Source organism: Salmo salar, chromosome ssa13 (genome assembly GCF_905237065.1).
Source record: "Salmo salar chromosome ssa13, Ssal_v3.1, whole genome shotgun sequence".
Taxonomy (NCBI): domain Eukaryota; kingdom Metazoa; phylum Chordata; class Actinopteri; order Salmoniformes; family Salmonidae; genus Salmo; species Salmo salar.
Genome location: NC_059454.1, coordinates 92,364,904 through 92,390,864, shown reverse-complemented (window position 1 = coordinate 92,390,864; position 25,961 = coordinate 92,364,904). Strand labels below are relative to the sequence as shown.

General features: G+C 47.4%; 1 protein-coding gene across 1 annotated transcript in view; it reads left to right on the top strand.

Annotated features, from left to right (window-relative positions):
- The window catches only part of LOC106568186 (glial cell line-derived neurotrophic factor-like), a 67,997-nt gene extending 43,675 nt beyond the window's left edge, over positions 1-24,322 (top strand). Inside the window, exon 3 of the mRNA XM_014138303.2 lies at positions 21,100-24,322. Within this exon, the coding sequence (XP_013993778.1) occupies positions 21,100-21,674 (575 nt within the window). The 3' untranslated portion in view covers positions 21,675-24,322. The remainder of the gene's footprint in view (positions 1-21,099) is intronic.
- The last annotated feature ends 1,639 nt before the right edge of the window (positions 24,323-25,961 follow it).

Sequence of the window (25,961 nt, the reverse complement as noted above, 5' to 3'; positions counted from 1 at the left end):
CATAGAATAGTACCTACCCCTGTCTGTCAGCTGGCATAGAATAGTACCTACCCCTGTCTGTCAGCTGGCATAGAATAGTACCTACCCCTGTCTGTCAGCTGGCATAGAATAGTACCTACCCCTGTCTGTCAGCTGGCATAGAATAGTACCTACCCCTGTCTGTCAGCTGGCATAGAATAGTACCTACCCCTGTCTGTCAGCTGGCATAGAATAGTACCTACCCCTGTCTGTCAGCTGGCATAGAATAGTACCTACCCCTGTCTGTCAGCTGGCATAGAATAGTACCTACCCCTGTCTGTCAGCTGGCATAGAATAGTACCCTACCCCTGTCTGTCAGCTGGCATAGAATAGTACCTACCCCTGTCTGTCAGCTGGCATAGAATAGTACCTACCCCTGTCTGTCAGCTGGCATAGAATAGTACCTACCCCTGTCTGTCAGCTGGCATAGAATAGTACCCTACCCCTGTCTGTCAGCTGGCATAGAATAGTACCTACCCCTGTCTGTCAGCTGGCATAGAATAGTACCTACCCCTGTCTGTCAGCTGGCATAGAATAGTACCTACTCCCTGTCTGTCAGCTGGCATAGAATAGTACCTACCCCTGTCTGTCAGCTGGCATAGAATAGTACCTACCCCTGTCTGTCAGCTGGCATAGAATAGTACCTACTCCCTGTCTGTCAGCTGGCATAGAATAGTACCTACTCCCTGTCTGTCAGCTGGCATAGAATAGTACCTACCCCTGTCTGTCAGCTGGCATAGAATAGTACCTACCCCTGTCTGTCAGCTGGCATAGAATAGTACCTACCCCTGTCTGTCAGCTGGCATAGAATAGTACCTACCACTGTCTGTCAGCTGGCATAGAATAGTACCTACCCCTGTCTGTCAGCTGGCATAGAATAGTACCTACTCCCTGTCTGTCAGCTGGCATAGAATAGTACCCTACTCCCTGTCTGTCAGCTGGCAAAGAATAGTACCTACCCCTGTCTGTCAGCTGGCATAGAATAGTACCTACCCCTGTCTGTCAGCTGGCATAGAGTAGTACCTACTCCCTGTCTGTCAGCTGGCATAGAATAGTACCTACTCCCTGTCTGTCAGCTGGCATAGAATAGTACCTACCCCTGTCTGTCAGCTGGCATAGAATAGTACCTACCCCTGTCTGTCAGCTGGCATAGAATAGTACCTACCCCTGTCTGTCAGCTGGCATAGAATAGTACCTACCCCTGTCTGTCAGCTGGCATAGAATAGTACCTACCCCTGTCTGTCAGCTGGCATAGAATAGTACCTACCCCTGTCTGTCAGCTGGCATAGAATAGTACCTACCCCTGTCTGTCAGCTGGAATAGAATAGTACCTACCCCTGTCTGTCAGCTGGAATAGAATAGTACCTACCCCTGTCTGTCAGCTGGCATAGAATAGTACCTACCCCTGTCTGTCAGCTGGCATAGAATAGTACCTACCCCTGTCTGTCAGCTGGCATAGAATAGTACATACCCTGTCTGTCAGCTGGCATAGAATAGTATCTACCCCTGTCTGTCAGCTGGCATAGAATAGTACCTACCCCTGTCTGTCAGCTGGCATAGAATAGTACCTACCCCTGTCTGTCAGCTGGCATAGAATAGTACCTACCCCTGTCTGTCAGCTGGCATAGAATAGTACCTACCCCTGTCTGTCAGCTGGCATAGAATAGTACCTACCCCTGTCTGTCAGCTGGCATAGAATAGTACCTACCCCTGTCTGTCAGCTGGCATAGAATAGTACCTACCCCTGTCTGTCAGCTGGCATAGAATAGTACCTACCCCTGTCTGTCAGCTGGCATAGAATAGTACCTACTCCCTGTCTGTCAGCTGGCATAGAATAGTACCTACCCCTGTCTGTCAGCTGGCATAGAATAGTACCTACCCCTGTCTGTCAGCTGGCATAGAATAGTACCTACTCCCTGTCTGTCAGCTGGCATAGAATAGTACCTACCCCTGTCTGTCAGCTGACATAGAATAGTACCTACCCCTGTCTGTTAGCTGGCATAGAATAGTACCTACCCCTGTCTGTCAGCTGGCATAGAATAGTACCTACCCCTGTCTGTCAGCTGGCATAGAATAGTACCTACCCCTGTCTGTCAGCTGGCATAGAATAGTACCTACCCCTGTCTGTCAGCTGGCATAGAATAGTACCCACCCCTGTCTGTCAGCTGGCATAGAATAGTACCTACCCCTGTCTGTCAGCTGGCATAGAATAGTACCTACCCCTGTCTGTCAGCTGGCATAGAATAGCACCTACCCCTGTCTGTCAGCTGGCATAGAATAGTACCTACCCCTGTCTGTCAGCTGGCATAGAATAGAACCTACCCCTGTCTGTCAGCTGGCATAGAATAGTACCTACCCCTGTCTGTGAGCTGGCATAGAATAGTACCTACCCCTGTCTGTCAGCTGGCATAGAATAGTACCTACCCCTGTCTGTCAGCTGGCATAGAATAGTACCTACCCCTGTCTGTCAGCTGGCATAGAATAGCACCTACCCCTGTCTGTCAGCTGGCATAGAATAGTACCTACCCCTGTCTGTCAGCTGGCATAGAATAGTACCTACCCCTGTCTGTCAGCTGGCATAGAATAGTACCTACCCCTGTCTGTCAGCTGGCATAGAATAGTACCTACCCCTGTCTGTCAGCTGGCATAGAATAGTACCTACCCCTGTCTGTCAGCTGGCATAGAGTAGTACCTACTCCCTGTCTGTCAGCTGGCATAGAATAGTACCTACCCCTGTCTGTCAGCTGGCATAGAATAGTACCTACTCCCTGTCTGTCAGCTGGCATAGAATAGTAACTACCCCTGTCTGTCAGCTGGCATAGAACAGTACCTACCCCTGTCTGTCAGCTGGCATAGAATAGTACCTACCCCTGTCTGTCAGCTGGCATAGAATAGTATCTACCCCTGTCTGTCAGCTGGCATAGAATAGTACCTACCCCTGTCTGTCAGCTGGCATAGAATAGTACCTACTCCTGTCTGTCAGCTGGCATAGAATAGTACCTACCCCTGTCTGTCAGCTGGCATAGAATAGTACCTACCCCTGTCTGTCAGCTGGCATAGAATAGTACCTACTCCTGTCTGTCAGCTGGCATAGAATAGTACCTACCCCTGTCTGTCAGCTGGCATAGAATAGTACCTACCCCTGTCTGTTAGCTGGCATAGAATAGTACCTACCCCTGTCTGTCAGCTGGCATAGAATAGTACCTACCCCTGTCTGTCAGCTGGCATAGAATAGTACCTACCCCTGTCTGTCAGCTGGCATAGAATAGTACCTACCCCTGTCTGTCAGCTGGCATAGAATAGTACCTACCCCTGTCTGTCAGCTGGCATAGAATAGTACCTACCCCTGTCTGTCAGCTGGCATAGAATAGTACCTACCCCTGTCTGTCAGCTGGCATAGAATAGTACCTACCCCTGTCTGTCAGATGGCAATAGAATAGTACCTACCACTGTCTGTCAGCTGGCATAGAATAGAACCTACCCCTGTCTGTCAGCTGGCATAGAATAGTACCTACTCCTGTCTGTCAGCTGTCATAGAATAGTACCTACCCCTGTCTGTCAGCTGGCATAGAATAGTACCTACCCCTGTCTGTCAGCTGGCATAGAATAGTACCTACCCCTGTCTGTCAGCTGGCATAGAATAGTACCTACCCCTGTCTGTCAGCTGGCATAGAATAGTACCTACCCCTGTCTGTCAGCTGGCATAGAATAGTACCTACCCCTGTCTGTCAGCTGGCATAGAATAGTACCTACTCCTGTCTGTCAGCTGGCATAGAATAGTACCTACCCCTGTCTGTCAGCTGGCATAGAATAGTACCTAACCCCTGTCTGTCAGCTGGCATAGAATAGTACCTACCCCTGTCTGTCAGCTGGCATAGAATAGTACCTACCCCTGTCTGTCAGCTGGCATAGAATAGTACCTACCCCTGTCTGTCAGCTGGCATAGAATAGTACCTACCCCTGTCTGTCAGCTGGCATAGAATAGTACCTACCCCTGTCTGTCAGCTGGCATAGAATAGTACCTACCCCTGTCTGTCAGCTGGCATAGAATAGTACCTACTCCTGTCTGTCAGCTGGCATAGAATAGTACCTACCCCTGTCTGTCAGCTGGCATAGAATAGTACCTACCCCTGTCTGTTAGCTGGCATAGAATAGTACCTACTCCTGTCTGTCAGCTGGCATAGAATAGTACCTACCCCTGTCTGTCAGCTGGCATAGAATAGTACCTACCCCTGTCTGTCAGCTGGCATAGAATAGTACCTACCCCTGTCTGTCAGCTGGCATAGAATAGTACCTACCCCTGTCTGTCAGCTGGCATAGAATAGTACCTACCCCTGTCTGTCAGCTGGCATAGAATAGTACCTACCCCTGTCTGTCAGCTGGCATAGAATAGTACCTACCCCTGTCTGTCAGCTGGCATAGAATAGTACCCACCCCTGTCTGTCAGCTGGCATAGAATAGTACCTACCCCTGTCTGTCAGCTGGCATAGAATAGTACCTACCCCTGTCTGTCAGCTGGCATAGAATAGCACCTACCCCTGTCTGTCAGCTGGCATAGAATAGTACCTACCCCTGTCTGTCAGCTGGCATAGAATAGTACCTACCCCTGTCTGTCAGCTGGCATAGAATAGTACCTACCCCTGTCTGTGAGCTGGCATAGAATAGTACCTACCCCTGTCTGTCAGCTGGCATAGAATAGTACCTACCCCTGTCTGTCAGCTGGCATAGAATAGTACCTACCCCTGTCTGTCAGCTGGCATAGAATAGCACCTACCCCTGTCTGTCAGCTGGCATAGAATAGTACCTACCCCTGTCTGTCAGCTGGCATAGAATAGTACCTACTCCTGTCTGTCAGCTGGCATAGAATAGTACCTACCCCTGTCTGTCAGCTGGCAAAGAATAGTACCTACCCCTGTCTGTCAGCTGGCATAGAATAGTACCTACCCCTGTCTGTCAGCTGGCATAGAATAGTACCAACTCCTGTCTGTCAGCTGGCATAGAATAGTACCTACCCCTGTCTGTCAGCTGGCATAGAATAGTACCTACCCCTGTCTGTCAGCTGGCATAGAATAGTACCTACCCCTGTCTGTCAGCTGGCATAGAACAGTACCTACCCCTGTCTGTCAGCTGGCATAGAATAGTACCTACTCCTGTCTGTCAGCTGGCATAGAATAGTACCTACTCCTGTCTGTCAGCTGGCATAGAATAGTACCTACCCCTGTCTGTCAGCTGGCATAGAATAGTACCTACCCCTGTCTGTCAGCTGGCATAGAATAGTACCTACTCCTGTCTGTCAGCTGGCATAGAATAGTACCTACCCCTGTCTGTCAGCTGGCATAGAATAGTACCTACCCCTGTCTGTCAGCTGGCATAGAATAGTACCTACTCCTGTCTGTCAGCTGGCATAGAATACTACCTACCCCTGTCTGTCAGCTGGCATAGAATAGTACGTACCCCTGTCTGTTAGCTGGCATAGAATAGTCCCTCCCCCTGTCTTTCAGCTGGCATAGAATAGTACCTACCCCTGTCTGTCAGCTGGCATAGAATAGTACCTACCCCTGTCTGTCAGCTGGCATAGAATAGTACCTACCCCTGTCTGTCAGCTGGCATAGAATAGTACCCACCCCTGTCTGTCAGCTGGCATAGAATAGTACCTACCCCTGTCTGTCAGCTGGCATAGAATAGTACCTACCCCTGTCTGTCAGCTGGCATAGAATAGCACCTACCCCTGTCTGTCAGCTGGCATAGAATAGTACCTACCACTGTCTGTCAGCTGGCATAGAATAGTACCTACCCCTGTCTGTCAGCTGGCATAGAATAGTACCTACCCCTGTCTGTGAGCTGGCATAGAATAGTACCTACCCCTGTCTGTCAGCTGGCATAGAATAGTACCTACCCCTGTCTGTCAGCTGGCATAGAATAGTACCTACCCCTGTCTGTCAGCTGGCATAGAATAGTACCTACCCCTGTCTGTCAGCTGGCATAGAATAGTACCTACCCCTGTCTGTCAGCTGGCATAGAATAGTACCTACCCCTGTCTGTCAGCTGGCATAGAATAGTACCTACCCCTGTCTGTCAGCTGGCAAAGAATAGTGCCTACCCCTGTCTGTCAGCTGGCATAGAATAGTACCTACTCCTGTCTGTCAGCTGGCATAGAATAGTACCAACTCCTGTCTGTCAGCTGGCATAGAATAGTACCTACTCCTGTCTGTCAGCTGGCATAGAATAGTACCTACCCCTGTCTGTCAGCTGGCATAGAATAGTAACTACCCCTGTCTGTCAGCTGGCATAGAACAGTACCTACCCCTGTCTGTCAGCTGGCATAGAATAGTACCTACTCCTGTCTGGCAGCTGGCATAGAATAGTATCTACCCCTGTCTGTCAGCTGGCATGGAATAGTACCTACCCCTGTCTGTCAGCTGGCATCGAATAGTACCTACTCCTGTCTGTCAGCTGACATAGAATAGTACCTACCCCTGTCTGTCAGCTGGCATAGAATAGTACCTACCCCTGTCTGTCAGCTGGCATAGAATAGTACCTACTCCTGTCTGTCAGCTGGCATAGAATAGTACCTACCCCTGTCTGTCAGCTGGCATAGAATAGTACCTACCCCTGTCTGTCAGCTGGCATAGAATAGTACCTACCCCTGTTTGTCAGCTGGCATAGAATAGTACCTACCCCTGTCTGTCAGCTGGCATAGAATATTACCTACCCCTGTCTGTCAGCTGGAATAGAATAGTACCTACCCCTGTCTGTCAGCTGAAATAGAATAGTACCTACCCCTGTCTATCAGCTGGCATAGAATAGTACCTACCCCTGTCTGTCAGCTGGCATAGAATAGTACCTACCCCTGTCTTTCATCTAGCATAGAATAGTACATACTCCTGTCTGTCAGCTGACAGAGAATAGTACCTACCCCTGCCTGTCAGCTGGCATAGAATAGTATCTACCCCTGTCTGTCAGCTGGCATAGAATAGTACCTAACTCTGTCTGTCAGCTAGCATAGAATAGTACCTACTCCAGTCTGTCAGCTGACATAGAATAGTACCTACCCCTGTCTGTCAGCTGGCATAGAATAGTACCTACCCCTGTCTGTCAGCTGGCATAGAATAGTACCTACTCCTGTCTGTCAGCTGGCATAGAATAGTACCTACCCCTGTCTGTCAGCTGGCATAGAATAGTACCTACCCCTGTCTGTCAGCTGGCATAGAATAGTACCTACTCCTGTCTGTCAGCTGGCATAGAATAGTACCTACCCCTGTCTGTCAGCTGGCATAGAATAGTACCTACCCCTGTCTGTCAGCTGGCATAGAATAGTACCTACTCCTGTCTGTCAGCTGGCATAGAATAGTACCTACCCCTGTCTGTCAGCTGGCATAGAATAGTACTTACCCCTGTCTGTCAGCTGGCATAGAATAGTACCTACCCCTGTCTGTCAGCTGGCATAGAATAGTACCTACCCCTGTCTGTCAGCTGGCATAGAATAGTACCTACCCCTGTCTGTCAGCTGGCATAGAATAGTACCTACCCCTGTCTGTCAGCTGGCATAGAATAGTACCCACCCCTGTCTGTCAGCTGGCATAGAATAGTACCTACCCCTGTCTGTCAGCTGGCATAGAATAGTACCTACCCCTGTCTGTCAGCTGGCATAGAATAGCACCTACCCCTGTCTGTCAGCTGGCATAGAATAGTACCTCCCACTGTCTGTCAGCTGGCATAGAATAGTACCTACCCCTGTCTGTCAGCTGGCATAGAATAGTACCTACCCCTGTCTGTGAGCTGGCATAGAATAGTACCTACCCCTGTCTGTCAGCTGGCATAGAATAGTACCTACCCCTGTCTGTCAGCTGGCATAGAATAGTACCTACCCCTGTCTGTCAGCTGGCATAGAATAGCACCTACCCCTGTCTGTCAGCTGGCATAGAATAGTACCTACCCCTGTCTGTCAGCTGGCATAGAATAGTACCTACTCCTGTCTGTCAGCTGGCATAGAATAGTACCTACTCCTGTCTGTCAGCTGGCAAAGAATAGTACCTACCCCTGTCTGTCAGCTGGCATAGAATAGTACCTACTCCTGTCTGTCAGCTGGCATAGAGTAGTACCAACTCCTGTCTGTCAGCTGGCATAGAATAGTACCTACTCCTGTCTGTCAGCTGGCATAGAATAGTACCTACTCCTGTCTGTCAGCTGGCATAGAATAGTACCTACCCCTGTCTGTCAGCTGGCATAGAACAGTACCTACCCCTGTCTGTCAGCTGGCATAGAATAGTACCTACTCCTGTCTGGCAGCTGGCATAGAATAGTACCTACCCCTGTCTGTCAGCTGGCATGGAATAGGACCTACCCCTGTCTGTCAGCTGGCATAGAATAGTACCTACTCCTGTCTGTCAGCTGGCATAGAATAGTACCTACCCCTGTCTGTCAGCTGGCATAGAATAGTACCTACCCCTGTCTGTCAGCTGGCATAGAATAGTACCTACTCCTGTCTGTCAGCTGGCATAGAATAGTACCTACCCCTGTCTGTCAGCTGGCATAGAATAGTACCTACCCCTGTCTGTCAGCTGGCATAGAATAGTCCCTCCCCCTGTCTTTCAGCTGGCATAGAATAGTACCTACCCCTGTCTGTCAGCTGGCATAGAATAGTACCTACCCCTGTCTGTCAGCTGGCATAGAATAGTACCTACCCCTGTCTGTCAGCTGGCATAGAATAGTACCCACCCCTCTCTGTCAGCTGGCATAGAATAGTACCTACCACTGTCTGTCAGCTGGCATAGAATTGTACCTACCCCTGTCTGTCAGCTGGCATAGAATAGCACCTACCCCTGTCTGTCAGATGCAATAGAATAGTACCTCCCACTGTCTGTCAGCTGGCATAGAATAGAACCTACCCCTGTCTGTCAGCTGGCATAGAATAGTACCTACTCCTGTCTGTCAGCTGTCATAGAATAGTACCTACCCCTGTCTGTCAGCTGGCATAGAATAGTACCCACCCCTGTCTGTCAGCTGGCATAGAATAGTACCTACCACTGTCTGTCAGCTGGCATAGAATAGTACCTACCCCTGTCTGTCAGCTGGCATAGAATAGTACCTACCCCTGTCTGTCAGCTGGCATAGAATAGTACCTAACTCTGTCTGTCAGCTAGCATAGAATAGTACCTACTCCAGTCTGTCAGCTGACATAGAATAGTACCTACCCCTGTCTGTCAGCTGGCATAGAATAGTACTTATCCCTGTCTGTCAGCTGGCATAGAATAGTACCTACTCCTGTCTGTCAGCTGGCATAGAATAGTATCTACCCCTGTCTGTCAGCTGGCATAGAATAGTACCTACCCCTGTCTGTCAGCTGGCATAGAATAGTACCTACTCCTGTCTGTCAGCTGACATAGAATAGTACCTACCCCTGTCTGTCAGCTGGCATAGAATAGTACCTACCCCTGTCTGTCAGCTGGCATAGAATAGTACCTACCCCTGTCTGTCAGCTGGCATAGAATAGTACCTACCCCTGTCTGTCAGCTGGCATAGAATAGTACTTACCCCTGTCTGTCAGCTGGCATAGAATAGTACCTACTCCTGTCTGTCAGCTGGCATAGAATAGTACCTACCCCTGTCTGTCAGCTGGCATAGAATAGTACCTACCCCTGTCTGTCAGCTGGCATAGAATAGTACCTACCCCTGTCTGTCAGCTGGCATAGAATAGTACCTACTCCTGTCTGTCAGCTGGCATAGAATAGTACCTACCCCTGTCTGTCAGCTGGCATAGAATAGTACCTACCCCTGTCTGTCAGCTGGCATAGAATAGTACCTACCCCTGTCTGTCAGCTGGCATAGAATAGTACCCACCCCTGTCTGTCAGCTGGCATAGAATAGTACCTACCACTGTCTGTCAGCTGGCATAGAATAGTACCTACCCCTGTCTGTCAGCTGGCATAGAATAGCACCTACCCCTGTCTGTCAGCTGGCATAGAATAGTACCTACCACTGTCTGTCAGCTGGCATAGAATAGTACCTACCCCTGTCTGTCAGCTGGCATAGAATAGTACCTACCCCTGTCTGTGAGCTGGCATAGAATAGTACCTACCCCTGTCTGTCAGCTGGCATAGAATAGTACCTACCCCTGTCTGTCAGCTGGCATAGAATAGTACCTACCCCTGTCTGTCAGCTGGCATAGAATAGCACCTACCCCTGTCTGTCAGCTGGCATAGAATAGTACCTACCCCTGTCTGTCAGCTGGCATAGAATAGTACCTACCCCTGTCTGTCAGCTGGCATAGAATAGTACCTACCCCTGTCTGTCAGCTGGCAAAGAATAGTACCTACCCCTGTCTGTCAGCTGGCATAGAATAGTACCTACTCCTGTCTGTCAGCTGGCATAGAGTAGTACCTACTCCTGTCTGTCAGCTGGCATAGAATAGTACCTACGCCTGTCTGTCAGCTGGCATAGAATAGTAACTACGCCTGTCTGTCAGCTGGCATAGAACAGTAACTACCCCTGTCTGTCAGCTGGCATAGAATAGTACCTACTCCTGTCTGGCAGCTGGCATAGAATAGTACCTACTCCTGTCTGTCAGCTGGCATAGAATAGTATCTACCCCTGTCTGTCAGCTGGCATAGAATAGTACCTACCCCTGTCTGTCAGCTGGCATAGAATAGTACCTACTCCTGTCTGTCAGCTGACATAGAATAGTACCTACCCCTGTCTGTCAGCTGGCATAGAATAGTACCTACCCCTGTCTGTCAGCTGGCATAGAATAGTACCTACTCCTGTCTGTCAGCTGGCATAGAATAGTACCTACCCCTGTCTGTCAGCTGACATAGAATAGTACTTACCCCTTTCTGTTAGCTGGCATAGAATAGTCCCTCCCCCTGTCTTTCAGCTGGCATAGAATAGTACCTACCCCTGTCTGTCAGCTGGCATAGAATAGTACCTACCCCTGTCTGTCAGCTGGCATAGAATAGTACCTACCCCTGTCTGTCAGCTGGCATAGAATAGTACCCACCCCTGTCTGTCAGCTGGCATAGAATAGTACCTACCACTGTCTGTCAGCTGGCATAGAATAGTACCTACCCCTGTCTGTCAGCTGGCATAGAATAGCACCTACCCCTGTCTGTCAGCTGGCATAGAATAGTACCTCCCACTGTCTGTCAGCTGGCATAGAATAGAACCTACCCCTGTCTGTCAGCTGGCATAGAATAGTACCTACCCCTGTCTGTGAGCTGGCATAGAATAGTACCTACCCCTGTCTGTCAGCTGGCATAGAATAGTACCTACCCCTGTCTGTCAGCTGGCATAGAATAGTACCTACCCCTGTCTGTCAGCTGGCATAGAATAGCACCTACCCCTGTCTGTCAGCTGGCATATAATAGTACCTATCCCTGTCTGTCAGCTGGCATAGAATAGTACCTACTCCTGTCTGTCAGCTGGCATAGAATAGTACCTACCCCTGTCTGTCAGCTGGCAAAGAATAGTACCTACCCCTGTCTGTCAGCTGGCATAGAATAGTACCTACTCCTGTCTGTCAGCTGGCATAGAGTAGTACCAACTCCTGTCTGTCAGCTGGCATAGAATAGTACCTACTCCTGTCTGTCAGCTGGCATAGAATAGTACCTACTCCTGTCTGTCAGCTGGCATAGAATAGTAACTACCCCTGTCTGTCAGCTGGCATAGAACAGTACCTACCCCTGTCTGTCAGCTGGCATAGAATAGTACCTACTCCTGTCTGGCAGCTGGCATAGAATAGTATCTACCCCTGTCTGTCAGCTGGCATGGAATAGGACCTACCCCTGTCTGTCAGCTGGCATCGAATAGTACCTACTCCTGTCTGTCAGCTGACATAGAATAGTACCTACCCCTGTCTGTCAGCTGGCATAGAATAGTACCTACCCCTGTCTGTCAGCTGGCATAGAATAGTACCTACTCCTGTCTGTCAGCTGGCATAGAATAGTACCTACCCCTGTCTGTCAGCTGACATAGAATAGTACCTACCTCTGTCTGTAAGCTGGCATAGAATAGTACCTACCCCTGTCTGTCAGCTGGCATAGAATAGTACCTACCCCTGTCTGTCAGCTGGCATATAATAGTACCTACCCCTGTCTGTCAGCTGGCATAGAATAGTACCTACCCCTGTCTGTCTGCTGGCATAGAATAGTACCTACCCCTCTCTGTCTGCTGGCATAGAATTGTACCTACCCCTGTCTGTCAGCTGGCATAGAATACACCTACCCCTGTCTGTCAGCTGACATAGAATAGTACCTACCCCTGTCTGTCAGTTGGCATAGAATAGTACCTACCCCTGTCTGTCAGCTGGCATAGAATAGTACCTACCCCTGTCTGTCAGCTGGCATAGAATAGTACCTACCCTTGTTTGTCAGCTGGCATAGAATAGTACCTACCCCTGTCTGTCAGCTGGCATAGAATAGTACCTACCCCTGTCTGTCAGCTGGAATAGAATAGTACCTACCCCTGTCTGTCAGCTGAAATAGAATAGTACCTACCCCTGTCTATCAGCTGGCATAGAATAGTACCTACTCCTGTCTGTCAGCTGGCATAGAATAGTACCTACTCCTGTCTGTCATCTGGCATAGAATAGTACATACTCCTGTCTGTCAGCTGACAGAGAATAGTACCTACCCCTGCCTGTCAGCTGGCATAGAATAGTACATACTCCTGTCTGTCAGCTGACAGAGAATAGTACCTACCCCTGTCTGTCAGCTGAAATAGAATAGTACCTACCCCTGTCTGTCAGCTGGCATAGAATAGTACCTAACTCTGTCTGTCAGCTAGCATAGAATAGTACCTACTCCAGTCTGTCAGCTGACATAGAATAGTACCTACCCCTGTCTGTCAGCTGGCATAGAATAGTACCTATCCCTGTCTGTCAGCTGGCATAGAATAGTACCTACTCCTGTCTGTCAGCTGGCATAGAATAGTACCTACTCCTGTCTGTCAGCTGGCAAAGAATAGTACCTACCCCTGTCTGTCAGCTGGCATAGAATAGTACCTAGTCCTGTCTGTCAGCTGGCATAGAGTATTCCCTACTCCTGTCTGTCAGCTGGCATAGAATAGTACCTACTCCTGTCTGTCAGCTGGCATAGAAAAGTACCTACCCCTGTCTGTCAGAGGGCATAGAATAGTACCTACCCCTGTCTGTCAGCTGGCATAGAATAGTACCTACCCCTGTCTGTCAGCTGGCATAGAATAGTACCTACCCCTGTCTGTCAGCTGGCATAGAATAGTACCTACCCCTGTCTGTCAGCTGGCATAGAATAGTACCTACTCCTGTCTGTCAGCTGACATAGAATAGTACCTACCCCTGTCTGTCAGCTGAAATAGAATAGTACCTACCCCTGTCTGTCAGCTGGCATAGAATAGTACCTACCCCTGTCTGTCAGCTGGCATAGAATAGTAACTACCCCTGTCTGTCAGCTGGCATAGAATAGTACCTTCTCCTGTCCGTCAGCTGACATAGAATAGTACCTACCCCTGTCTGTCAGCTGGCATCGAATAGTACCTACCCCTGTCTGTCAGCTGGCATAGAATAGTACCTACCCCTGTCTGTCATCTGGCATAGAATAGTACATACTCCTGTCTGTCAGCTGACAGAGAATAGTACCTACCCCTGCCTGTCTGCTGGCATAGAATAGTACCTACCCCTGTCTGTCAGCTGACATAGAATAGTACCTATCCTTGTCTGTCAGCTGGCATAGAATAGTACCAACCCCTGTCTGTCTGCTGACATAGAATAGTACCTTCCCCTGTCTGTCAGCTGGCATAGAATAGTACCTACCCCTGTTTGTCAGCTGGCATAGAATTGTACCTACCGCTGTCTGTCAGCTGGCATAGAATAGTACCTACCCCTGTCTGTCAGCTGAAATAGAATAGTACCTACCCCTGTCTATCAGCTGGCATAGAATAGTACCTACCCCTGTCTGTCAGCTGGCATAGAATAGTACCTAGTCCTGTCTGTCAGCTGACATAGAATAGTACCTACCCCTGCCTGTCTGCTGGCATAGAATAGTACCTACCCCTGTCTGTCAGCTGGCACAGAATAGTACCTACTCCTGTCTGTCAGCTGACGTAGAGTAGTACCTAGTCCTGTCTGTCAGCTGACATAGAATAGTACCTACCCCTGTCTGTCAGCTGACATAGAATAGTACCTACCCCTGTCTATCAGCTGGCACAGAATAGTACCTACCCCTGTCTGTCAGCTGACATAGAATAGTACCTACCCCTGTCTATCAGCTGGCACAGAATAGTACCTGCTCCTGTCTGTCAGCTGACGTAGAATAGTACCTACCCCTGTCTGTCAGCTGGCATAGAATAGTACCTACCCCTGTCTGTCAGCTGGCATAGAATAGTATCTACCCCTGTCTGTCAGCTGGCATAGAATAGTACCTACCCCTGTCTGTCAGCTGGCATAGAATAGTACCTACCCCTGTCTGTCAGCTGGCATAGAATAGTACCTACCCCTGTCTGTCAGCTGGCATAGAATAGTACCTACTCCTGTCTGTCATCTGGCATATAATAGTACCTACTCCTGTCTGTCAGCTGGCATAGAATAGTACCTACCCCTGTCTGTCAGCTGGAATAGAATAGTAACTACCCCTGTCTGTCAGCTGGCATAGAATAGTACCTACCCCTGTCTGTCTGCTGGCATAGAATAGTACCTACCCCTGTCTGTCAGCTGGCATAGAATAGTACCTACCCCTGTCTGTCTGCTGGCATAGAATAGTACCTACCCTGTCTGTCAGCTGGCATAGAATAGTACCTACCCCTGTCTGTCAGCTGACATAAAATAGTACCTACCCCTGTCTGTCAGCTGGCATAGAATAGTACCTACCCCTGTCTGTCAGCTGGCATAGAATAGTACCTACCCCTGTCTGTCATCTGGCATAGAATAGTACATACTCATGTCTGTCAGCTGACAGAGAATAGTACCTACCCCTGCCTGTCTGCTGGCATAGAATAGTACCTACCCCTGTCTGTCAGCTGACATAGAATAGTACCTATCCTTGTCTGTCAGCTGGCATAGAATAGTACCTACCCTGTCTGTCAGCTGACATAGAATAGTACCTACCCCTGTCTGTCAGTTGGCATAGAATAGTACCTACCCCTGTCTGTCAGCTGGCATAGAATAGTACCTACCCCTGTCTGTCAGCTGGCATAGAATAGTACCTACCCCTGTTTGTCAGCTGGCATAGAATAGTACCTACCCCTGTCTGTCAGCTGGCATAGAATAGTACCTACCCCTGTCTGTCAGCTGGCATAGAATAGTACCTACCCCTGTCTGTCAGCTGGCATAGAATAGTACCTACCCCTGTCTGTCTGCTGGCATAGAATAGTACCTACCCCTGTCTGTCAGCTGACATAGAATAGTACCTACCCTTGTTTGTCAGCTGGCATAGAATAGTACCTACCCCTGTCTGTCAGCTGGCATAGAATAGTACCTACCCCTGTCTGTCAGCTGGCATAGAATATTACCTACCCTTGTCTGTCTGCTGACATAGAATAGTACCTTCCCCTGTCTGTCAGCTGGCATAGAATAGTACCTACCCCTGTTTGTCAGCTGGCTTAGAATAGTACCTATCCCTGTCTGTCAGCTGAAATAGAATAGTACCTACCCCTGTCTATCAGCTGGCATAGAATAGTACCTACCCCTGTCTGTCAGCTGGCATAGAATAGTACCTAGTCCTGTCTGTCAGCGGACATAGAATAGTACCTACTCCTGCCTGTCTGCTGGCATAGAATAGTACCTACCCCTGTCTGTCAGCTGGCATAGAATAGTACCTACCCCTGTCTGTCAGCTGACATAGAATAGTACCTTCCCCTGTCTGTCAGCTGACATAGAATAGTACCTACCCCTGTCTGTCAGCTGGCATAGAATAGTACCTACTACTGTCTGTCAGCTGACCTGGAATCGTACCTAGTCCTGTCTGTCAGCTAACATTTAATAGTACCTACCCCTGTCTGTCAGCTGACATAGAATAGTACCTACCCCTGTCTATCAGCTGGCACAGAATAGTACCTACTCCTGTCTGTCAGCTGACGTAGAATAGTACCTACCCCTGTCTGTCAGCTGGCATAGAATAGTACCTACCCCTGTCTGTCAGCTGGCATAGAATAGTACCTACCCCTGTCTGTCAGCTGGCATAGAATAGTACCTACCCCTGTCTGTCAGCTGGCATAGAATAGTACCTACCCCTGTCTGTCAGCTGGCATAGAATAGTACCTACCCCTGTCTGTCAGCTGGCATAGAATAGTACCTACTCCTGTCTGTCATCTGGCATATAATAGTACCTACCCCTGTCTGTCAGCTGGCATAGAATAGTACCTACCCCTGTCTGTCAGCTGGCATAGAATAGTAACTACCCCTGTCTGTCAGCTGGCATAGAATAGTACCTACCCCTGTCTGTCTGCTGGCATAGAATTGTACCTACCCCTGTCTGTCAGCTGGCATAGAATAGTACCTACGCCTGTCTGTCTGCTGGCATAGAATAGTACGTACCCCTGTATGTCAGCTGGCATAGAATAGTACCTACCCCTGTCTGTCAGCTGAAATAGAATAGTACCTACCCCTGTCTATCAGCTGGCATAGAATAGTACCTACCCCTGTCTGTCAGCTGGCATAGAATAGTACCTACCCCTGTCTGTCAGCTGGCAGAGAATAGTACCTACCCCTGTCTGTCAGCTGGCATAGAATAGTACCTACCCCTGTCTGTCAGCTGGCATAGAATAGTACCTACCCCTGTCTGTCATCTGGCATAGAATAGTACATACTCCTGTCTGTCAGCTGACAGAGAATAGTACCTACCCCTGCCTGTCTGCTGGCATAGAATAGTACCTACCCCTGCCTGTCTGCTGGCATAGAATAGTACCTACCCCTGCCTGTCAGCTGACATAGAATAGTACCTACCCCTGTCTATCAGCTGGCATAGAATAGTACCTACCCCTGTCTGTCAGCTGGCATAGAATAGTACCTACCCCTGTCTTTCAGCTGGCAGAGAATAGTACCTACCCCTGTCTGTCAGCTGGCATAGAATAGTACCTACCCCTGTCTGTCAGCTGGCATAGAATAGTACCTACCCCTGTCTGTCATCTGGCATAGAATAGTACATACTCCTGTCTGTCAGCTGACAGAGAATAGTACCTACCCCTGCCTGTCTGCTGGCATAGAATAGTACCTACCCCTGCCTGTCAGCTGACATAGAATAGTACCTACCCTTGTCTGTCAGCTGGCATAGAATAGTACCTACCCCAGTCTGTCAGCTGGCATAGAATAGTACCTACCCCTGTCTGTCAGCTGGCATAGAATAGTACCTACTCCTGTCTGTCAGCTGACATTGAATAGTACCTACCCCTGTCTGTCAGCTGGCATAGCATAGTACCTACCCCTGTCTGTCAGCTGGAATAGAATAGTACCTACCCCTGTCTGTCAGCTGGCATAGAATAGTACCTACCCCTGTCTGTCAGCTGGCATAGAATAGTACCTCCCACTGTCTGTCAGCTGGCATAGAATAGTACCTCCCACTGTCTGTCAGCTGACATAGAATAGTACCTACCCCTGTCTGTCAGCTGGCATAGAATAGTACCTACCCCTGTCTGTCAGCTGGCATAGAATAGTACCTACCCCTGTCTGTCAGCTGGCATAGAATAGTACCTACCCCTGTCTGTCAGCTGGCATAGAATAGTACCTACCCCTGTCTGTCAGCTGGCATAGAATAGTACCTACCACTGTCTGTCAGCTGGCATAGAATAGTACCTACCTCTGTCTGTCAGCTGGCATAGAATAGCACCTACCCCTGTCTATCAGCTGGCATAGAATAGTACCTACCCCTGTCTGTCAGGTGGCATAGAATAGTACCTACCCCTGTCTGTCAGCTGACATAGAATAGTACCTACCCCTGTCTGTCAGCTGGCATAGAATAGTACCTACCCCTGTCTGTCAGCTGGCATAGAATAGTACCTACCCCTGTCTGTCAGCTGGCATAGAATAGTACCTACCCCTGTCTGTCATCTGGCATAGAATAGTACATACTCCTGTCTGTCAGCTGACAGAGAATAGTACCTACCCCTGCCTGTCTGCTGGCATAGAATAGTACCTACCCCTGTCTGTCAGCTGACATTGAAAAGTACCTACCCCTGTCTGTCAGCTGGCATAGAATAGTACCTACCCCTATCTGTCAGCTGGCATAGAATAGTACCTACCCCTGTCTGTCAGCTGGCATAAAATAGTACCTACCCCTGTCTGTCAGCTGGCATAGAATAGTACCTAATCCTGTCTGTCAGCTGACATTGAATAGTACCTACCCCTGTCTGTCAGCTGGCATAGCATAGTACCAAGCACTGTCTGTCAGCTGGAATAGAATAGTACCTACCCCTGTCTGTCAGCTGGCATAGAATAGTACCTACCCCTGTCTGTCAGCTGGCATAGAATAGTACCTACCCCTGTCTGTCAGCTGGCATAGAATAGTACCTACCCCTGTCTGTCAGCTGGCATAGAATAGTACCTACTCCTGTCTGTCAACTGACATAGAATAGTACCTACCCCTGTCTGTCAGCTGGCACAGAATAGTACCTTCCCCTGTCTGTCAGCTGGCATAGAATAGTACCTACCCCTGTCTGTCAGCTGGCATAGAATAGTACCTTCCCCTGTCTGTCAGCTGGCATAGAATAGTACTTACCACTGTCTGTCAGCTGGCATAGAATAGTACCTACCCCTGTCTGTCAGCTGGCATAGAATAGTACCTCCCACTGTCTGTCAGCTGGCATAGAATAGTACCTACCCCTGTCTGTCAGCTGGCATAGAATAGTACCTACCCCTGTCTGTCAGCTGGCATAGAATAGTACCTACCCCTGTCTGTCAGCTGGCATAGAATAGTACCTACCCCTGTCTGTCAGCTGGCATAGAATAGTACCTACCCCTGTCTGTCAGCTGGCATAGAATAGTACCTACCCCTGTCTATCAGCTGGCATAGAATAGTACCTACCCCTGTCTGTCAGCTGGCATAGAATAGTACCTACCACTGTCTGTCAGCTGGCATAGAATAGTACCTACCACTGTCTGTCAGCTGGCATAGAATAGTACCTACCCCTGTCTGTCAGCTGGCATAGAATAGTACCTACCCCTGTCTGTCAGCTGGCATAGAATAATACCTACCCCTGTCTGTCAGCTGGCATAGAATAATACCTACCCCTGTCTGTCAGCTGGCATTTAATAATACCTACCCCTGTCTGTCAGCTGGCATAGAATAGTACCTACCCCTGTCTATCAGCTGGCACAGAATAGTACCTACCCCTGTCTGTCAGCTGACATAGAATAGTACCTACCCCTGTCTGTCAGCTGGCATAGAATAGTACCTACCCCTGTCTGTCAGCTGGCATAGAATAGTACCTACACCTGTCTGTCAGCTTGCATAGAATAGGACCTACCCTTGTCTGTCAGCTGGCATAGAATAGTACCTACCCCTGTCTGTCAGCTGGCATAGAATAGTACCTACCCCTGTCTGTCAGCTGGCATAGAATAGTACCAACCCCTGTCTGTCAGCTGGCATAGAATAGTACCTACCCCTGTCTGTCAGCTGGCATAGAATAGTACCTCCCACTGTCTGTCAGCTGGCATAGAATAGTACCTACCCCTGTCTGTCAGCTGGCATAGAATAGTACCTACCCCTGTCTGTCAGCTGGCATAGAATAGTACCTACCCCTGTCTGTCTGCTCTATAGTGTATCAGCTGATAGCCACACAATAGGAAGTGTCTAAATCAAAAGGGCACAGGGTGTCTAAACAGATTGGCCCCTGGCTCACCCGATACGGCCGCGATGGCCCAATTAGCTTTGGACCTGGGTGGATCAGATTACCTGTACCCTGGTAGTGGGACAGGCCAGACAGGTGACACCCACCACCATAGAGAGGGTGGGTTACTGACACCTCCACCTGCCAGACAGACACACTACAGAACCTGTCTGGCTGCCCTGTGCCCACCACACACAGGCCAGTGAACTGAGGCCTGGAGTAAACATGTCAAGGCCAGCATAGCCCCTCTACTAACCTTACCTACACTGACCAAATACACAGATGCACAAACATACACGCACGCACATTAAAACATAATAAAAACATCATCCACCTGATTGCTGTTGGGTAATAGTGTCATACTAATTGAGTCATTTCACAATAATGTTTTCTGTGATCTTCTGAGTGGGTTGCAAGATGCTTATGCGCTGTGGAGCAGGAGGGGGTTTACACTATAATAGAATCAACATGTATTACATAAGGATCAAAGCACTCTCTGGGTGTCTTCTTGTTCCCCTCTGCAGAGGGCAGAGGGCTCCCTGCATGTTTTGAATTTGAAGCAGAATAGGTGCTCCGAGAGATCTGCTCTAACTCAATGTCACATTCCGTATGATTCCCTTCTAGAGGTGCTGTAAACTCTGATTCAATGTTTTAAAAGGGAAAGAGAAGGCTGTCCATTCCAAGACCTATAACTAAGATCAGAGTCATATTTAGAGAAGACTTGTGCCAATACGGTTTGTGTCTGAACGTTCTGAGAGCGCCACTTTCTCCTCCATAGCCGTAGTTAAGTGATAATTGATGTTGTACTGTTTATCTCTGATAGTTTCAAAACCTATGAAGATGTCCAGTGAAAGCAGCTATGCAATTTGTTGACACCACAACACAGTACAGATTTGGAGACACATTATCCAGAATGCCAATCAATAAAAACGTCTGTTAAATTGGCTACTTTGTTTTGCTTGTTTACAGCGGGTCGTTTCAGAGGCGCTGACATATTGTTACATCACCAACCTGGCGAGAATAAAACCTGGCTGAACTCTTAATATATGGCTCTGCCTAAAATGACTGAGGAAGACTAAAACAATATTCTGTATGGCACTGTCAACTGTTACAGTCATCGAAGCATTGCTACTTTGTCATGGGGATGCTCAATATTGATTTAACATTCAAATTGTTGTCATTACTATTTTTACTTCTATTGTTTATTACGACTCTATGTGTTGTCATTTCATTGCATTGAGTTCACTATTGCATTATCAGTAATTTCGTCTTTGCATCCTCTCTCTCTTAAAGATGACATCACAGGCCCATATCCGGACCAGTTTGAGGATGTAATGGATTTTATCAAGGCTACCATTGGCAGACTGAGAAGATCATCAGAGTCTGGCGGCGGCTCAAGGGGAAGGAGGGAGCAGAGAGAGCAGGGGAGACAGAGAGGAGCAGCAAACACAGACCGAAGAGGGGGACGGAGAGGAGAGGGGAGAGGAGGACGCGGGGAGAAGAAGGGTCGGGGGCGAGGGGGCAAAGGGAGGAGCAGTGAAAGAGGGGAGCAGCGGATGAAGCCGGTTGAAGGCCGAGGCTGCTTGCTAAAAGAGGTCCATCTCAATGTCACAGATTTAGGGTTGGGCTACCGGACCAAAGAGGAACTGATCTTCCGGTACTGCAGCGGCCCTTGTTCAGATGCAGAGACCAACTATGACAAGATCCTCAACAACCTCACCCACAACAAGAAGCTGGTCAAGGACACACCCTCCCGAACCTGCTGTCGACCAATCACGTTTGACGATGATCTGTCATTCCTGGATGACAACAACGAGGACTACCACATTCTGCGGAAGCATTCCGCCCGCAAATGTGGCTGTGTCTGACTCTGGGAGAGACGAATGAAAGAAAGGCTGACAGACAGAAAGGAGAAGGAGCAGTAACATAAAGCCTCTCAGAGGCTGGTACTGCCTCTTGGAATGAAGGAACACATGGGAAAAGAAGGGAACATGAGACGGATACAGTCCACTCCAGTGGTGTCTTAGGAACCATGGACAGTATTAGCATGTCCTGTGTCCCACTCCTGAGAGGCTGCTGTGAGGTGAACAGGGATGGTGTGGTCCCCAAACCTCCAGTAATTAGGCTGATTCGGAGCCCAGATCAGGTCACAGTGGAGAAGGGACTCCTCAATGCTATAATTACATAGAATTTAAATGACTTGGAAATTCAGCGTAACGGTCTTTAAAAGAGACGTTGTCAATTCAGCTCAGTATTCACTTCATGATTGGATCACGTTCTTGGACGCCTACAGGGGGATACGCTCTCATTTCCCTGTGAAACCATGCTGTTACATTCACAGGCTTGCCTGCAATGGAGCTGCTGAGACGGAATCAGAGGAATTCAGGATATTGTTCCTCAAAAACGTCTGTTTTTCCGTAGTCAGATCATGAGGCATACAGTGAGAGCAGAACTCTTCCTGACGAATATTTCCAGCTGCAGTCCAGAGTGTTCTGGTTTCACTGCACAGACTGGAGCTTAAAGTTTACATTCACAATGAACGAGGGAACCTGTTGACTGGTTTAGTCCTATAGCAAAGAGACAGACACATCGATGTAAAATCCAAGATATTTAGAATTTTTATATATATATATACACACACAAGATGTATTTATTAAGATTGAATTAACTTATTGTTATTTATTGCAGTCCATTTTATAAAATAAATGTTTGTTCTTCTTATTTATTTGAGCTCTGTTTTATCCCGGATGGTACCAAAGTGGACCATGTGTTTTCTAAGTAGAATCAGATTGTGCTGAAACAACCGGATTCAAGGTGCAGCCAAAACTAATAAAACTCATCCTTCAGTTTCAAAATGCTGTACAGTTTATATCTGTAATCCATGGTAGTTAATCCTAAACCCACTGCCGATTCCAAAACATCATAGATTTCTGAGAATAACAGAAGGTATCGATTTAGAGAGGGGGCGCAGAAAGAAAGAGACAGGGTGGAGAGGACCAATTCCAACCTTTTTCAAAACTTAAAAATCTTATCTCTGCTTTCGATCCTTTTGAATGATGCCAGGTTTGAGCGTCTTTGACAGTGTTCCTCATTTGTCACTAATGGAAAGCAGAGAGGGCTGAGCAGCCTGGGACGTTAGGGGCTGAGGGCCTGGGAGACACCAGTCAGCTGCTCCTCACTCCTCACGCTAACCAAGTAGATGGGTAAACAAGACTACTGCCAAAATCATGGCATGCCATTATCGGTTTGCAAAGGAACATACAAAGCCTGCATTCACTGTTTATTTTCTAGACATAAAGTCGTACTGCCAGTGGTTATCCCGGAGAGCTGTGTAGCTTTCCTTACAATGATACTCTCCACATTAATTCAAGACATCCTTTTTTTACAGAATAACAAAATGACCTCATTGCTAGAGAAGTGGTGCAGGACAGGTTGGATATGGCCAGCCTTCAGGCCCACTGCTTTCAATTCAATTGCATTCTCTCTCTATCACACCGTTTGCAAAGTAATATGTTACTAAACGCTTTACAAAATGCTACAAAAAAGCTAGCCAGGAGTGATGGTAGCACAGAAACTCTCTGATATCATAGAAGCAGTCAGTAAAAACCTTGACACTAGAATGTGGAAAAGGGACCCACTGTCCTTTGGCCATCACAGTGCAGAAGTTGATGGTATGCATGTACACTTGGCTGCCAGGGTCTGTTACCCTCAACCCTTCAGCCTGGTCCTGGCTCTACACCAAGTCCGGGCAAATACTTCGTAGTGGTTACTGTCCCAGTAGGCTTTAGCGTTCCTGGGAGTGTCTCTGTCTCTGTGGTCTCTGCTTTGACAGACAAACAGGTTTTTCTTACTGATCTGGGGTTTGTATGAAAACAATCCTCTAACATGCAGCTTAGCCCACTACTCCCACTGGAACACCAGTGCTTAAGACCATTTAAGGGCGATCTTGGCTCTGCCTCTCTTAGCCAAACCGACACACACTCCCCTACATATTTATTTGGACAGTGAAGCTAAAACTTTTCACTTGGGTCTATACTCCAGCGTTTTCAATTTGAGATCAAATATTTCATATGAGGTGACAGTACAGAATGTCACCTTTTATTTTAGGGTATTTTCCGACATTCTGTTTATCCGTTTAAAAATTAAAGCGCTATGTATCTAGTCCCCCCATTTGAAAGTGTCATAAATATTTGGACAGAATCACATATGTGTATTAAAGTGGTCAGAAATGTTGTATTTGGTCCCATATTCCTAGCACACAATGAGAAAGTTAGAGATACAAAGGTCATACCTCCAAGACATGCTAACCTCTCATCTTTACCAACAGGGGAGGTTAGCATTTTTTGGGGGATATGATATTGATGTCTAACTTTCTCACTCATCATTATTCACGATTCATTCATGATTATCCGTAATCATTGCTAGAAACCACATTAATGCAGAAGTGTCCCGAAATACATTATATTCTTATTTACAATAAAAGTGACTCCAAAATTACACAATACATTATTTACTATTGGGAAAAACATAATTCGTAACACAACCAAAACAAACTGCAAATGCATCCAACAAGTTTGTAGAGTCACAAGCTTGATAGGAATATGGGAACAAATACTACACTTTTGACTACTTGTAGTGTATTAAAGTAGTCAAAAGTGTAGTATTTGTTCCCATATTCCTATCAAGCTTGTGACTTTACAAACTTGTTGGATGCATTTGCAGTTTGTTTTGGTTGTGTTACGAATTATGTTTTTCCCAATAGTAAATAATGTATTGTGTAATTTTGGAGTCACTTTTACATATCTTCAAGTGTGGGGAGGGGGGGACTACTTACAAAGTAATTTAATTTCTAAACGGTAAAACAGATATGTATGAATATACCCTGAAATTAAAAGGTGACATTTTGCACTCTCACCTCATCTGAAACATTTGATCTCAAATCCCAAATGCTGGTGTATAGGGACAAATGTACAGGTTATTTAGTTTCACTGTCCAAATAAATATGTAAGGAAGTGTATGTCTTAAGACCAGACAGTACAACAAAAAGAGAGACAGATAGTGTTTGTGACATCACTGAAGGGGAGAGAGGGGTGCACCGGGTAACCAGGCATTCAGTGTGAGCATTATACAGCATAGAGTATACACTCACCCAAAACAACTACTAAACAGAAAGGAACACTAACAGAGGATTCTTTAAGAGCATAATATTACTGCTATGCCTTTGTCCCATTATCATAGAGAGGAGCTTCTGAGGGAAACAGAGAGAGCCACAGGACTTGATGAAGGGCATGGATTATGGACCAGAGTATCTGTGCTCACCCAACTGCAACCAACACAGCTTTAGTCTCATAATCCACCCTGCACACAGAACAAATCCACGGCATCAAGCTGAAATTTAGGCCAAATACTGTCAGAGAAAAATCTACCATTTTATCACAGCACACTTTTCATTTGGACCATCTACCCCTTTAATATCGGATTTCTGTGTAAGTCTTCTGGAGACAACCTCGCAGCCTCTTGGGCCCTTACCCTTCTGCACGATATCTTAAAGTGTGTGTGAACTAACTGACTGACCCCTCTGTCTTATGGTTGTTTGCTCAACAGTCAGTGATCTTTTCCTGTGTGTTCATAACTCCGGCAGTTATTCTGTGAAGATAAACATGCAAAGTGTACAAACACCAGGCAGGCAGAAAAAAATTGCATTATTTGTTTTCAGACCTATGTTTGTGTCGTTATTGCCTCTGTGAAAGAAAAGGTGTAATGTCTCACTTGTTTTGTGTTACTGAACCAAAGCTCTCAACAAATTTTATTTTTGTACAATATTTTATAACTTTTTACAGAATTAAACTTGTTTCTATCAAAATGTTGTGCGCCTGATTGCTACTCAATACAAAATACAGTGCGAGTTCTGTAGAATCCTATTGGTCATTTATAAGAAAGGTCTTCCGTAACAAAGTACTCCATGTGTAGTCTCTCCCTGACAGACATTTGAGGGGGAAGAGAAAGCAGCCTGTTCTGAGATTGTAAGAAAGGCGAGTGCAAAAGTAATTCTCATGGTGGAATAACCTCGTTGGAGGTTGCCATCAGCACTTGAAGGACAGATGTTAGGGCAGGGGAGGTTTGAGGTTTTATAGAGAGGGTCAGGGCAGGGGAGG